This window comes from Myodes glareolus, chromosome 11 (assembly GCF_982192425.1).
Source record: "Myodes glareolus chromosome 11, mMyoGla1.1, whole genome shotgun sequence".
Classification (NCBI taxonomy): domain Eukaryota; kingdom Metazoa; phylum Chordata; class Mammalia; order Rodentia; family Cricetidae; genus Myodes; species Myodes glareolus.
The window spans coordinates 18,261,813-18,276,520 of record NC_142036.1 but is presented as its reverse complement, the minus strand read 5'-3'; the positions used below and the strand labels follow the sequence as shown (position 1 = coordinate 18,276,520).

Sequence of the window (14,708 nt, the reverse complement as noted above, 5' to 3'; positions counted from 1 at the left end):
GCGCCCCGCCGGCCCGTTCCGTGGGCAGCCCCGCTCGCGCCCCAGCCCGTACCCCCGTGCCTCAGTGGGCGCGCCGGGCCACGGCCGTGTAACAGGTGAGCCTGCCCGGGCCGCCACCGAGTTACGCCCCCCGGACCGAGCCGGGGACCGGTCGGGGACGCAAGGTGCAGCGGCCCGGGCGGCTAGCGGCCTCGCTGGCAAAGGGGCCCCTCCGTGCCCGTCGACTCTCGGGCGGCCACGGACCCCGCCGCTCCCCGGCCCTCCGTTAACCCCTGCTGCCCCGTTCCCCCACTCCGTCCCTCCCGAACCCCGCAGCGCAGGAGCGCTGAGTCGCTTGAGTGTTAGAACCGCGTACCCGGCCGGCGCTCACGCAGCCCGAGGGGAACGGCATCGGAAGCAGGCACTCTCGTCTCCGCTCGGGACCCTTCTGTCTCAGATCCTGGGGTTCGGGGTCTGCCCCCCCTTCTGGGCTCGAGGGATTAACCCCGGCAAGCCCGGTTCTCCGGCGGGGTTCCGAGCCGCTGGCGCAGACCCGCCCGTGCGCGGTGTGAAGACCCTCTGGGCGGGACGGCACCTCCGCACGTCCGGGACCCACTAGCCCCTGTTAACCCTGCGGATTTTGGCGAACCCCGGGGACGGCGAGCGGCCCGAGCGGGATCGCACTTCCTGCGCACAACGGGCTCTTCTGTGCTCGGCCGAGGCCGTCCCCGGGGCTGCCCCCGCCCTCCCGCTAAAGACTGCGCTGGAGACTGAACACTGGTACGACGCCACAGACCTGAGTAGACTGATGGCTGCCCATCCCGGACCCTCGCGCAGGGCGCCCGCGTCCGCGTCCGCCGGGAGCGCGCTCCGCTCAGTCCGGGCCCCACGCCGCCTCCCCCACCGCCCCGCCGAGCGAGGGCGCAGCCCGGCCTCGGAGCCTCGGCCAGACTCGGCCAGCAACTTCCCGAGCGCCCGAGCAGGCCTCCCCTGCGCACCCCCAGCCTCAGTTTCCTCTCCTGATATCTGGAGGAGGGAAGGCGGGAGGAGCTCGGACAGGCGCTCTGCTGCTCTCAAGCTCTGGCGGGCAGCAGAGGGGCTGGGTTAGGGAAAGGACCCCGGGGGTGCCCGGTGGGCTTCCCTTCCCGAGCACTTTAATAAAAGTTTACAAAAAGCACAAGCCCAAACCCCCCTTCTACAAGTCCTCCTTCAGGATCAGAGTTCTATAGTTAAGAGTTTGGCGCATCCCAGCACGACCCCCCAGCGCCCCTCTTCCCCAGGCCCACCTTTCCGAGTTCCCATCACAGCACTCATCTCCTTTACTGGGTCCCAGCATATAGCAGGCGTTCAATAAACACGGACATCGCATGCCTGGGTCCTATGGCACCGAAGTAAGGCTTATCCAGCCTTCCCCTGGCTGACTGCGAGTTTCCACGCAGGAGCCCCGGATCTTCCCAGGACACCCAGCACCCTGCAGTCTTGGCCTCCTGGAGCCAGCGCAGGGTGGGAGGAGCTGTCCACTCGCAGGGTCAGAGCCAGTCAGGATGAAACCAACCCCCCCAATCCAAGAGCTCACCTACCCATCCATCCACCAATGGCTCCCCACTCATTCGGTGGCTGGCGGGGATTCTGCCACCAGGGAGGAGCGCAAGGGAGGGCAGCAGGCTCTCCAGGGGCTAATCTGGAGGCACATCTCCACCCCAAGTCTGGGGTTCATTTTAAAGAAAGACACCTTCCCTCAGCCCAGGGTGGTAGCTCATGCCAGCCACCAGGGCCCTAGATCTACAAGAAGTCGGGCCCTCAAGCTGACAGGGCTTGTTCGGGTCTGGGCGCCATTCATAAGAGGCCTCTTCCACCCAAAGGCAGGGGCCATCCCTCATCTGTCTTCGGCCTCCTCAATCACTCACAGTCAATGACCTGCCGGGGCATTTGTCTGGAATTAATAAGAATGTATTAAAATTTAATTTTAAAAAGCTAGCATCAATTATTTACGTTGACTATTTCAGCTCTTCTAGAAGGCCGGTCTGGGACCCCCCCCCCCCCCCACCTCCCAAGGGACTGGGAAAGAGGCAAGGGTAGCTTTGTGGCTAGGGTGGGGGCTGGGCGGGGCAGGAGACAATGGGAATGCAGCCCCTGCCCTTTCCTTAGCTGTTTCTGATTCTGGCTCCGGGCTTTGATCCTTCTCTGACCCCCAAGACCAGGGGGTCAGCACAGGTCCTGGCCTTTCTAGCCCACCTCCACAAGCAACACTGCATGTGGGGTAGCTACTGTGTTTAGTTCCAGGCAGATAGAAGCCCATGTCTTTGCCAGTGCTCTCTGGATGAGAGCAGCCGGATCTGGTGCAGGAGGGGTCGAGAACCTGGAGTTTTAAGGAACTGGGGAACCGAGGCTGGACCTCCTGGGCCTTGTGCTGTTCAAGACTTGTGCTTGACTTCACTAACCTCTGACCTGGGGAGGTGTGGCCCAGGGGACCCTTGCTTTTCAGCATCTTCACCTGAGCATTTTTGAGGACACCTCTCTCTCAGGCACTTACCACCTCCTTCAGGACCCATCGGAGTGCCCTGAGTGCCCCCCATCATAAACCCTGAGCCCCAAGCAGGGTGGACCATCTTCTTCCTGCCACCCGCGTCTTTATTTCCTGTAAAATCCTCATGAGACAAGTACCAAATGCCAGAGGCCCAGAGGCTTGCCTTGCCTTGACTCTGTCTCTGTGTCACCTAGACATGATGACTTGCATACCCCATGTACTCCCTTGAGGAGGTAGGTGGCTACGCTTTGATGAGGATTGGAACACTGGTCCTGCTTAGCAGAGACCCCATCCTTTCACACACAGGCCACACAGTTTCCTGTCTCAGGATCTTTGTATTTTGAGGATGTTACGCTCAGACTACTACCTAGCCCTTCTCCAGCTACCCCGGCAGCACAGAACCCTCCACACTGGTTACTATGTCACTATGGCCAGAGCAAGGTGGCATTCCAACGCACAGGTAAGGGACAGTCTTTGTGAATGAAGGTGCTTTAAATCCAGTCCTGTTGTCAGAGTCTCAACTTCCACGGGTCCGCCCTGGCCCTCCCTGAAGCCTGCGACTGCCAGCTGGAGTCTTGGGCCCCTGGGTACCTAGCGAATAGCTCTGTCCATTGAAGAGATGGGATGTCTTCACACCACCCACTCCACACACATCTGAGGAACATACTAAAAAACACTTCAAAGGAGCAAGTCAGATAGGGGGAGGGCCTGCATTAAGCCTGGGCTCTGGACTTACTGAGACCTGAGTTCATCCTTACTTCTCTTTCCTTGGCTATGACTCTTTCACTTCCATCCTAACAGGAACTGAGGAAACAGTCTAAACACGTGGGTGAGGGTCAGGCCCTATCCCTCACTGACTGCAGTGGGGGAAATCCCCTAATTAGCTATGTGATCTCGGGCAATGCTCTCTCCCTGTCTGAGCCTAGTAAGGAAGGATGGGACATCCTCTGGGGATGTTTATGTGACAGGTGGGCCTGTGGAAGGGGCTCTCCTGAGGACTAGGCTGCAAGGGTGTCTGCTCCAGAGAGTCAGCCTTTACATGGCTATTTGGGGGAAGACTTCTCCCAGGGGATCTTACTTTGCTTCTGGCATATCTGCATTCATTCAACAAACAAGGGTTGGGTGCTGAGACCCGGTATTGGGGAAGGGCAGTGTCTACTCCATCTGGGAATAGTCAGTACCCCAGGAGTCTAGCAGAAGCTCTGGCATCAGGTCAGAAGGGACAAAGTAGAGGCAGAAAGGCTGTCAGACACAGACAGGCTAGCGAGTGACGAGAGGAGAATGGGGCTCTGCTCCAGAGGGTCTGAAGTTGCCTGCCCACTCAGCAGAGGCACTGATGGAGACAAAGAAACCTGGAACTGGGGAACAGGGTCAGGAAATGCAGTTCTAGGAGAGGCCAGAGCAGAGGTGACACTTAAGACCCCCATACTGGTCAGTGTAGCCAACAGAGATCACAGGAGCCAGGATGGTACCTGGAGGCTCCATGGGGAGTCTCTAGGAGGAGGGAGAGGTCATCTTTCTGTCATGGCTGGGTCATAGAAGAGTTAAGGAAAGGATCTAGCATCCTTAGGCGATCCCCAGGGCTTGTCTGTGCTGTGGGGTCCCCATGGCAACTTCAGCTGATGGGGGCAAGGAGGATGCCCATCTAAGGCTGCCTAGCAAGTTAGCCTGGCTTGGTGCTGTCCAAGAAAGGGGCAAGCCATCCTTGGGTACAGTAGACCCTGCCTCCTTGGGCATTTTTGGGCTCTGTGAGGGCTCACAGGGATTCCCCCTCCAACCCAGTACATTCATCACCCAGGTCTGCGCCTGCAAACTGGCCTCCCAGGCTAAATCTGGCCTGCTGGCATGTTGTATTTGGCCTGTTTGAGGTTTCTTTCTTTCGTTATCTCTCTCTCTCTCTCTTTTTAAATGTTTGAGCCAACATTTAAAAATTGGAAGAGTTTACATTTTAAAATCCATATTTTTGGCTTCTACTGAAAAATTTGGAAGATCTAGCAGCTCCGTCCCACATTCCCACATGGTAGGAGACAGGGAGCATGAAGCAGCTGCCCTTTGGAGGTTCCTGGGCCCCGTGAGGGAGGCACTTTCCAAACAAACCCAGGGGCGACCACTTGCTCAAAGTCACTCAACACCACCTAGCACAGTGTCACAACTCTACCCTAACACATCACTGGCTTGCTGCCTCTCGATTTCTTTTCAACACTTTGATTCTCAGAAAACAACAACAACCAAAGGTTGGCTTTTAAGTCACTCGCTGTGGGGTATGAGGGAGCCTCAGTCCCGAGTCTGTAGCAGTTGTAGTTTCCCCGAGACCTTCCACACTGACTTCTCACTCATCTAGCCATGGCCAGACAGCCAGACAGGACAGAGGCAGGATTCCAACCCGGCACCATGTATTTCCGCAGCCACTCCTTCCCCAGAGGAGCTGCTGAAGGCCAGGCACCAAGCTGGTTCCACCCCACCGTGAACCCCTGGCCTCTTGACTTCAAGACACTCCTCCAAGGTTCTAACTGGAGGCTTGGGATAGAGCCTTCCAGAAGCCTGGGTGTCAGCAACTCCTCCGGGGCCATGGTCTTCATAAAGAGAGGGGTGAGGGAGAGGGAGATGTAATGTACACAGAGCCTAGAGTTGCAGACAGTCGAGGTCCCAGACAATTAGTAGTGCCTCACTGGGGAGATGGGGACAACAGGAAGAGTCATGTGCTGCTGGAAAAACTGAGGCCAGGGAGACAGGAAGACCCATCCAGTCATCCAGAAGGCAACTGGCTCTGGAGGACCCTGGCGGAAGCTTTGGGGACCTCTGAGAAGCAGAACTCCATGTCCTTCTCTTAGGAATGGCCCTGGAGGTGGCCATGAGGGCAGACTGGAAGCTCACTGTAGCTGGGTTCTGCAGTGTCCTTCCCTGAATACTGAGGGATACAGAACGAGACAGTCCAGTCAGGAGCTTGGAGCAGGATGGGCCAACAGGAACGAGAACCTCTCTAGACCACTAACTATCCTGGTAGCTAAAGTGCTTTGCTAATTGAGTCGGCTGAGACAGAATCACAACTATAGACTGAGCGTTGTCCTCGGTACATAGGGTGTCCTTAGCAGCCTAGAGCCTATGGTGAACCGGGAGGCTCTGTTGACCCAGCAATGACTTTAATATTGTTACTAGCATTGTTTACTCAGAGCCCAGACCCCACCCCGTTTGCTGCTCTGAAGCCAGAACATTCACTCTCTTAGTGATTCATGCTTTGGGTGCTTACAGCCTGACACAATCATATAACGCAGTATGATGAGGAGGTCAGACAGGACCTGTGGGGAACAGACTCATGCTCATGGTGGGGGTGGCATAGGATGGGGACTCACCCGGCACATGCTGGGGGAACCAGCTGGATCTCCCTGCTTGCTGCTGCCCATGCCAAGGTCTCTGGTGTCTTTGGCCTCCAAGGAATGCGGGGGGCTCTGAGCCAGGTCCTTTTCCTCTGAGGCTTTGGCCTTGGGTTCCTGGGCTGGTACCACGCTGTGCTCACCTGGAGAGGGCTCCTGGCTGGGGCCTTGAGGGCCCCTGAAGCACTCCAGCGTCACTGGATCCAGCACACGCACAGTGACCTCATCCAGGAACTTGGAGAAAGGCAGCCTGGCCTCCCGCCGGCGGCTCAAGCGGGCAAGGGATCCCCCAGCAACCTTGCAGCCTGAGCTAGGGGGTTCTTCTGGGGAAGGAGAGCCAGGAGACCTCAATGCTCTGGCCTGGCAGAAGCCTGCTTTCCAAGTGGGGTGGGAAACAATGCTCTCTAGGCCTGTGCTGGAGCTCTGCTTGCGGCCATGTATCTCCCTCATGTGGGCTTCTGCCCTGGATGGCAGGAGGGAGCTGGAATCTACCCACTCAGGACTAGCAGGGCCAGGGCTTTGGGCCTGGGAGCTGACCCCTGTAAGCATCCTTCTCAGGCAGTCCAGCGTCACACTTTCCTTCATCTGTTTCCACAGGCTGAGCACTCCCAGGCCAGGCCACAAAGACCAGCCAATGCCCTGCTACCCATCGACCCAGTGCCAGCGTGTGGTGGTCACATCCCCAAAATTGACTGTCACTAAATGTAAGCTTTGGGGCTGGATGCCAGAGAGAGAAGGTCATGTCCTCATCTCTGCCTGGTGGGCAGACAGGGACTGCCATGGCTGGAGCTAGGTACAGGGGACAGAAGGACAGACAACTGTCACAGGCACCACTCAGTACAGGCACAGGGAAGGCATAACTGCAACAACGGGGCCAGATACAACCTGGTGCCCATCGTACCTCCATTCTTCCTGATCAAGAGCAGGCATTCAGGGCCAGGAGATGACTCGGGGGTAAGGTGCAAACATCAGGACCTGTGTTCAGATCCTAAGCACTGAAACCAAAGTGGGGGATGGCAGTGTGTATCTGTGTATCTTGTTACTTCAGCACCGGATGGATGGAGGCAAGAGGATCCCCTGGAGCTCTCTGGCTAGCCCGCCTAGCTGACCTGGTGAGCTCCAGGTCCAGTGAAGAAGGTCTGTCTCAGAAAATAAGATGAAGTGCAATAGAGGAAGAGAACTAGCAACACATGCACACACACACCACACACACACACACACACACACACACACACACACACACACACACCCTTTCCCCAAAAGAACCTGTATTTTCATCTAGGATGTAAGATAGCCAACTAAAATCCCGCACTTCCCAGGCTCCCTTGCAGCAGGGAGATACAGAACGCCGGGGGTATCTGTCAGGCAGCACTTTAACACAGACCAGCGGCTTTCCCGCATCCTTCGGGCTCCAGTTCTAATACCCTCTGGCATCATGCTCTGTAGCTGGAGCTGTGGCAGTCACATTGCACCATGAAGCGTGCATATTGCATGAAGGCCATATGCAAAGGCAAGAGGAACACAAAGACAAAATAAAACTGGATCCTTGCTGACTACTGCAGCCTCGCAGTAGCCCCATACCTCTTGCCTGTGATGTCACTGTAGCCTGAGAAAGACGGCCCTGTACTGCTTAAGTCACAGTTACTTCTAGTCTTGGCTGCGAGCAGCTACATACAATTGAGATACACAGGGATGAGGTGGGAGGTGGTGGCTGCCAAGTCTGGAGCAGGGACCTGTAGTACTGGCCCAGGTGCAGCGATGGGGGGGGGGTGGATGAGGGAGGAAAGCTGTGTACCGGTGCCACCTTCAGCTTCAAAGGAAACTAAAGCTTGTGGCAGGTCCAGGCCCTCAGCCAGCTGGCAGCCTCCACTACTACCTTGGCACTGCCTGCCCACACTGTGCACCTGGAAGCCTGCTGAGATGTTGTAGGGCAAGCCCCCAGGGTTCCAGATTTCTGGGTGCTGCTAGATACCTCTTTAAACCCATAATAGCCAGCCAAGTGGCTGCAGGGATCAGTTGTCCAATGTAGGCAAACTACACCAGCTCTGCTCTACCCTGATCACCTCTCCCCATCTCCATCATCACTTCTCAGGCCCCAGGTGACACCAAGTCTCACTCTCACCCCCGTGGTCACCAGCCTGTTACATGTGGCAGCACCAGTTTGAATAAATCCCCAGTCTAGGTGACTTGACAATGTCATGTATCTACACAGCTTGCAGAATTCTGAAGACCCAGAGCCGTCCCTCCATTGTACCCAGAGGGATGTGTCAAGTTGTTGAATGTATCAAATTCTATGTGGTTCAGGGTCGTTTGCCATTGTCTTTGCTCCTCAATCTCCTTACCATCTAACTCCTGACTAACCTTAGAGACCCAATTCAATAGTTTGCCCCCTGCTGACCCCACAATTAGATCATATATGCCAGCCACAGTCTCTTTCATACACATGACTCCCAAGACTCATCTGTTTACTCTCTGTGGCTCTCATTTGAATGCCAGTTTTCTGATTACAACTGGTACATAGCACAGGCTTAACAAGGAGACTGTGGATAGATAGGGGAGTGGATGGATGGATGAATGGGTAGGTAGATAGATAAAGAAATGGATGAATAGGTGAATGAATGAATGAATGGGTGGAAGGGAGGGTAGATGGGTGTATGGGTGGGTAGGTGGATGGGTGTGTAAGGGAGTGAGTGGATGGATAGATGGATGGGTATGTGGATAGATAGCTAAATGGATGAATAAGTGAATGAATGAATAAATGAATGGGTGGATGGGAGGGTAGATGGGTGGATGGGAGGGTAGATGAGTGGATGAATGGGTAGGTGGATGGGTATGTAAGGGAGTTAGTGGATGGATAGATGGATGGGTATGTGGATAGAGAAATGAATGAATAGGTGAATGAATGAATGAATGGGTGGATGGGAGGGTAGATGGGTGGATGGATGGGTAGGTGGATGGGTGTGTAAGGGAGTAAGTGGATGGATGGATGGATGGATGGATGGATGGGTGGATGGATGAATATGTGGATAGATAGAGTAATGGATGAATAGGTGAATGAATGAATGAATGGGTAGATGGGAGGGTAGATGGGTGGATGGATGGGTAGATGGGTGGATGGATGGGTAGATGGGTGGATGGATGGGTAGGTGGATGGGTAGGTAAGGGAGTTAGTGGATGGATGGATGGATGGGTGGGCATGTGGATAGATAGAGAAATGGATGAATAAGGGAATGAATGAATAAATGAATGGGTGGATGGGAGGGTAGATGGGTGGATGGAAGGATAGATGGGTGGATGGATAGGTAGGTGGATGGGTAGGTAAGGGAGTGAGTAGATGGATGGATGGATGGGTATGTGGATAGAGTAATGGATGAATAGGTGAATGAATGAATGAATGAATGGGTGGAAGGGAGGGTAGATGGGTGGATGGATGGGTAGGTGGATGGGTGTGTAAAGGAGTTAGTGAATGGATGGATGGGCATGTGGATAGAGTAATGGATGAACAGGTGAATGAATGAATGAATGAATGAATGGGTGGATGGATGGATGGGTGTGTAAGGGAGTGAGTGGATGGATGGATGAATCTGTAGGTGGATGATGGAGCAGTATATGGAAAGATGGATGGGTATGTAGGGAGTGGGAGGACTGACGAATGGATGGATGCAGGAATGGGCTAATGGATAGATGAATACATTGAGGGGTGTGTAGGGAGACGGATGAATGGATATGCCAAGGGGCAGGTGGATAGAGTGAAAGACCCACAGGTTCAGACGCTGGCTCACAAGTATCATCCCAAACTGATGGGAACCTACTGTGGGCTGGAATTTGGATGAAGACACCGGGAGGAATCTTCAGTCCCTGGAAGAACCAGTGTCCCCTGCCACAACCCACAACAGTTTCCCCTGTATTCCCAACATCCCATTATCCCCTACCCCATCAACTGCTAGAACAATGGTCCATCAAACCCTAGGGTGCTACCGCATGTAACTGTGCCCAGGCTGGCAGGGTAGACAGGGCAATAGGGAGTGTGGTGGACAGGGGTCCCAGTAGGACTTGGAGCTCGCTGGCAGGGGCTCTTTTATCTGTGGTACTAGTACGCATGATCCCTGGAGGGCCCTAGGGTCCTGGCCAGCAGGTCCTTTGAGTCTATTCCTGAGTTCCAATCACACCAGGCAACTTTATGTTGTCACAACAACCCACTGGCTCTCAGTCCTGAGGATGGCGCTGGCCATCACAGCTGACAGTCTGGACCTGCTGGCCTCTTGGTAGTCGGAGTCACTATCTCTGAAGGGGTTCCCTGCTTCTGAACTGCACACACACTGCCTGGGCTCGTAACGGCACCACTATCCCACCGGCAGCTCGCATGGCAGGTCTAGTCTCCCCTGTGGTGGCACAGGGCACGTGGTCTTTCAGGTGAAGATGTCAAAGACCCTGGGGACAGGAAGAAGAGGTAGACATTGCCTGCTGCTCCAGGGGTCCCACCTACAGGCAGGTGGTAAGCCCTGGAAATCCAAGTCATCTTGTTCTCATGAGTCTCCAAGCTAGGGAAGCCACTCTGTATCTAGAGGGAGAACTGTAATGAGCAGGATTACTGGGAAGACACACAGCCCACCACAGACCATGTATGGATCAAATGGAACAGAGGCCACAGCCTCACATGCCTCACCATAGACCATGTATGAACCAAGCACCACAGATATCCCGGCCTCCTTCTCACATTCTCCTCCAAGCGCCAAATTTGTACCATGCTCTCCTTCACAGAGAAAACTCTGAAAAGTCCTCTGGGATACAGTTTCCTATGGATATCACAGAATCCTTCAGGGCAGCCACAGCTCTTGGGTATTTGAGTCCTTGGCACTTCATATCTGCTCTGTGGCTTGTGTCCACTCAGAATTCCCCCTCATTCCCCAGAAGGGAGGGAAGCTCAGGCCCCAGACCTTCCATGGTCCCGCCCCCAACCAGGAGAGAAGTCCCTATGGGGCTATCAGGCTGGTTGCTCATCTTTGGATGGGACATCATGGCTGCCACGCGGTTCCCTAAATTCACTTACAGATGGGCTCATTCCTCAGTGCTTATGAACACCGTGGCTGCCGATCTGGGCTTCTCTCTCCCCACCCTGAAACCCACGAGGAGGAGTCAGCATAAGGGTGTGAGCCTCCTTCAGGCCTGCTCAGTTGTCTTTCTCTGGAGCAGAGGGACCGAGGGACATATGAACAGCCAGCAGGTCCTGTAACTCTGCACCTGCCATCCGCTGACAGGCATGTATCCATCCATTACTCACAGTCTCACTCCTGAATCCACTGGCTACCTGCTCGACCATGCACCATTCCCGACTTGTCTTCATGGGTTGATATGTGCACACCTGTGCACAGACCTGTCCTTCCACACCTAGGGCCACATCTTATCCAGCGTCACTGCTCTTCTTGAATCCCTCTGCCCATCCAATCCTATCACCACCTCACAGGCCCTCAAGGTCCTCCCTACCCCAGCACTCTCTCATTAACCCGTCTACCTACACATCCATTCTCTCATGTCTACAACCACACATTCTGATGCTACCTCTGTATTCACAGCTCCTCACCCCTCTATCCCCTGGCCTGTATACAGTCACCCACCCACTCACCACCCACGGGCCTTGCCCTCAGGCCTTCAGTCACGGACATTTTCTTCTGCTTATTGGGTCCTCTCTCTAGACCAACACTGCATCTCCTTCTACCCATCCTTTTCCCCCTATAACCATCAGGCCTTCCTCCCATCATCCACCTCTCTTATGCACGGTCTGTCCCGTTACAAACCCCCATCAATACATCACCACCCATCTCTATCACCTTCCCCAGGCCTGACGTCTCCCCTCTATTCCTTCCCAGCATGCACCGCCAGCGGCACGACTTAGCATCTCTTCACTGGTCTGCCTACTCCACCTTGGTTCAGAGATGGTTGATCTGACACAACTGCAGCCCCCTAGCTCGGCGTAGGGCTGGGTAGCTGCTGCTTCCCCCCAGGGGATGCCCTTAGAGGCACCATGCTGACCTCCAGGCTCAACTAGTGAGGCACAGAAACACCTTCTCATCCTCTGCCACACTGGCCAGGGTCCACATCTCTCACTAGACTGTGAACTCCCGAAGGGCAGTTTGCCTAAGTGACAGCGTGTGTCCGAGGAAACTCTGCAAGGTGAACAGAGGATGTCCCAACTCATTCACCCATCTTTCCACATTCCTATGACTGCCCTAGTGACTGCACCCACTAGTCATCTGCTGGGGCCTGCTCTGGGTCACTCTCCAGGCTGTGTCAGGTGCTTGGCCTCTGCTGGTCTCCACAGAGGTCTGGAGCCTTGCCTGGCATTACACAGCAAATCACTGGCAGAACAGAGACTGGGATCCAGGGCTTCAGACCGAGTCCAGAGTCCTCCATCAGTCTCATGACCACCTTCGAGGCAGGATGGGAGTAGAGAAAGGACCGTGGGGGCAACTATCGGCCAACACAGTGAGCTTAGGTGCTCTGAACATCAGACCTGTGCTGGAAGGACCCTGGCCTGACAGCCACATTTCATTGAGATGCTTTTTCTCATGCTTTCTGACTCCCCCCTGCAAGCCCTGTTCCTCTACCCCAATGCTAACTTCACAACCTCCAACTTAGCCTGGGGGCTGTCCCCCGTGAGTTGTGGGGAAGTCTTGTAGACTGCCTCCAAGCCATGGACTGATGGAATGCTGTCACATCCTCCTATCTGCTCATTCATCCACTCATCCATCCATTCATTCTTCGAGGTGCTGCTGTAGGGAGGGTGCTGGTGACACTACCCAATACACACTCGGTAGTCTATAAATGGAAGCCGCTGCAGGCCAACCGGGTGCTCAAGGCCTTTGAGAGTACCTGCAAAGTTCCTGTCCAGACTGCTTCAGACTGAGTTACGCTCTCCCGCCCCTGAGGGTTCCTCACTCAACTTCTAGCCTATGGGAAACTCCTACAGGCCATGGCCCCAAGCAGCTCTTCCCCACAGGTTCCAACAGCTCCAGATTTTGTCATACAGATCACAGAAACACACACACGTGAGGCAGTAACTCGGGAGGGTCCTCGGTACTGTGCAGCAGCCCCTCGCCCTGTGCCTGCATCTGCCACTGCTCACTTTTCAGAGCCGCCCTGATTATAGTGAGATGTGGGGAAATTAAGGGTTTGCAGGAGGCTGCCAGGTCTTGCTGCCGCCTCCCCGCCCTCCTTGTCACCGATGTCAGGCAGTGCCGCCCCCAACGGCCACTTGCCCTAGTGGGCTGCCCAGACACACCACAGTAGTTAAGGGGCATCCTCCTAAAGACCTTCTCATAGCCTGGACTTGCTCCTGGCCAGAGCAGGAACTGAGGTCCAAAGAACTGAAGAGACCATCCTATGGTCTCCAGGGTCCTGGGGTATTGGGACCTCCGGATAAGGCAGTCCATGAAGAAGATGCCCCCATCTGCACCCAAGGCGCTAGGTCAGGGTCTGCACTGGTGGGTCACCCCTAGCCACCAGGACTGGCTGCACACTTGCACGTCTCACTTTTGGTGCAGTCAGCCCTTGCTCCAGGGGACCTTCCCGGCTCCCATCCTGCTCACTCAGGAGATTCTGGGATGTCGCCTACACAGCTCCTGCCCCAAAGGAACCTCGCTATGATGGGGTGGGCACATACGAAGAAGGAAACACCTCTAAGTTGGGCAGGAAGCAGAAATGCTAGGGGCAGAGATTCCCAGTCAAGGTGCTGAGGCTCTGTGAACTGGTCAGAGTCTGCGGGGCGGCCCTGGCCGAGGCCCTGCCTCCCCAGCCTCAGTTTCCTCCCTTGTCAGTACAAGGGTTGTTGGCGGCCTGCTAAGGCCGCCTGAGAGGAAGGTGCCCGAGGCTTGCGCGTGCCCATTTGCGGCCCACGCTCGGGAACGAGCCCCTGTCCAGTCTCCTTCCGGCTCTGCGGCCTCTCTGCGGCCGCCCCCCCTCCTCGAGCGGGGTGGGCTCAGCCGGGCTCCCCGCACCCGCCTTCCGCACGTCCTCAGGCCGCACGCGCACAGCAGCCGCGGAGGCCCAGCCGCCCCGCCCCGCGCGAGGGCCCCGGGCCCCGGCGCCACCCAGGGCCGCGGCGGGAGCGCGCAGGGACCGCCCCGGCGTGGTGCCCGGCGCCCGGCGCCCCGCCCCGCGCCCTGCCCGCCCGGCTCCCGGGTACTCACCGCCCGGCGAAGCCGGCCCGGCCGCCGGCTGCCCGTCCACATGGCCCCGGCTCTGCGCGCCCGAGCCCGCGGCCGGGGCTCCCCAGCGCCCCGCTTCCCGCAGGGAGCGCCCGCCCCCCGCCCCCGGCCCGGCTCCCCGCCAGCCCCGGCCCCGCGCAGCCGCGGCTGCTCCGGCGCTTCTCCGCGCCGCGCCCGGCCTGGGCGCACGTGGTGGGCGCGGGGCGCACAGGGCGCGGAATGGCGGCGCACGGGGTGAATGAGTCCCGCGCGCATGAATGGCGGCAGGCATGAATGAAGGAGTGCGGGCCACAACGCCTTGGGTCCCAGGCAGTGCCTGGGTTGACATGCTGGGGGGCTTCAACATTTAGTAGGCACCTGCTGTATATCAGCTAGCCCCGCTCAGGTCCCCGGGGACTAACTTGGCATCAAGAGACAGGTGCCTGCCCCCAGGGAACTCAGGGAGTTTGTAGTTTACAGTCGAGGAAAGTAGCTTCCAAGGGTGTGACCTGCTCTCCAGGCGGCTGCCAGTGCCTGGCCCCCATCCCAGGTCAGGGACTCCTTAAACTGGTGCAGCCTTCCCGCCCCTTTCCTAGCCTGACCTGTAAATCTGTTTTTGTTTATTTTTTGGGTGGGGGTGAAGGCATG

General features: G+C 56.4%; 1 protein-coding gene across 5 annotated transcripts in view; it reads right to left on the bottom strand.

Annotated features, from left to right (window-relative positions):
• The window catches only part of Begain (brain enriched guanylate kinase associated), a 33,938-nt gene extending 19,771 nt beyond the window's left edge, over positions 1-14,167 (bottom strand). For 2 of the 5 annotated variants that reach the window (XM_085697926.2, XM_085697930.2), the window contains exon 1: positions 14,064-14,167. In XM_085697926.2, the coding sequence (XP_085554052.1) occupies positions 14,064-14,105 (42 nt within the window). In that variant the 5' untranslated portion in view covers positions 14,106-14,167. Of the gene's footprint in view, positions 1-355; positions 794-1,265; positions 1,444-14,063 lie in introns of those variants that run through there. The other 3 variants (XM_085697929.2, XM_085697927.2, XM_085697932.2) reach the window with 3 other exon arrangements.
• Between the last annotated feature and the right edge of the window lie 541 nt (positions 14,168-14,708).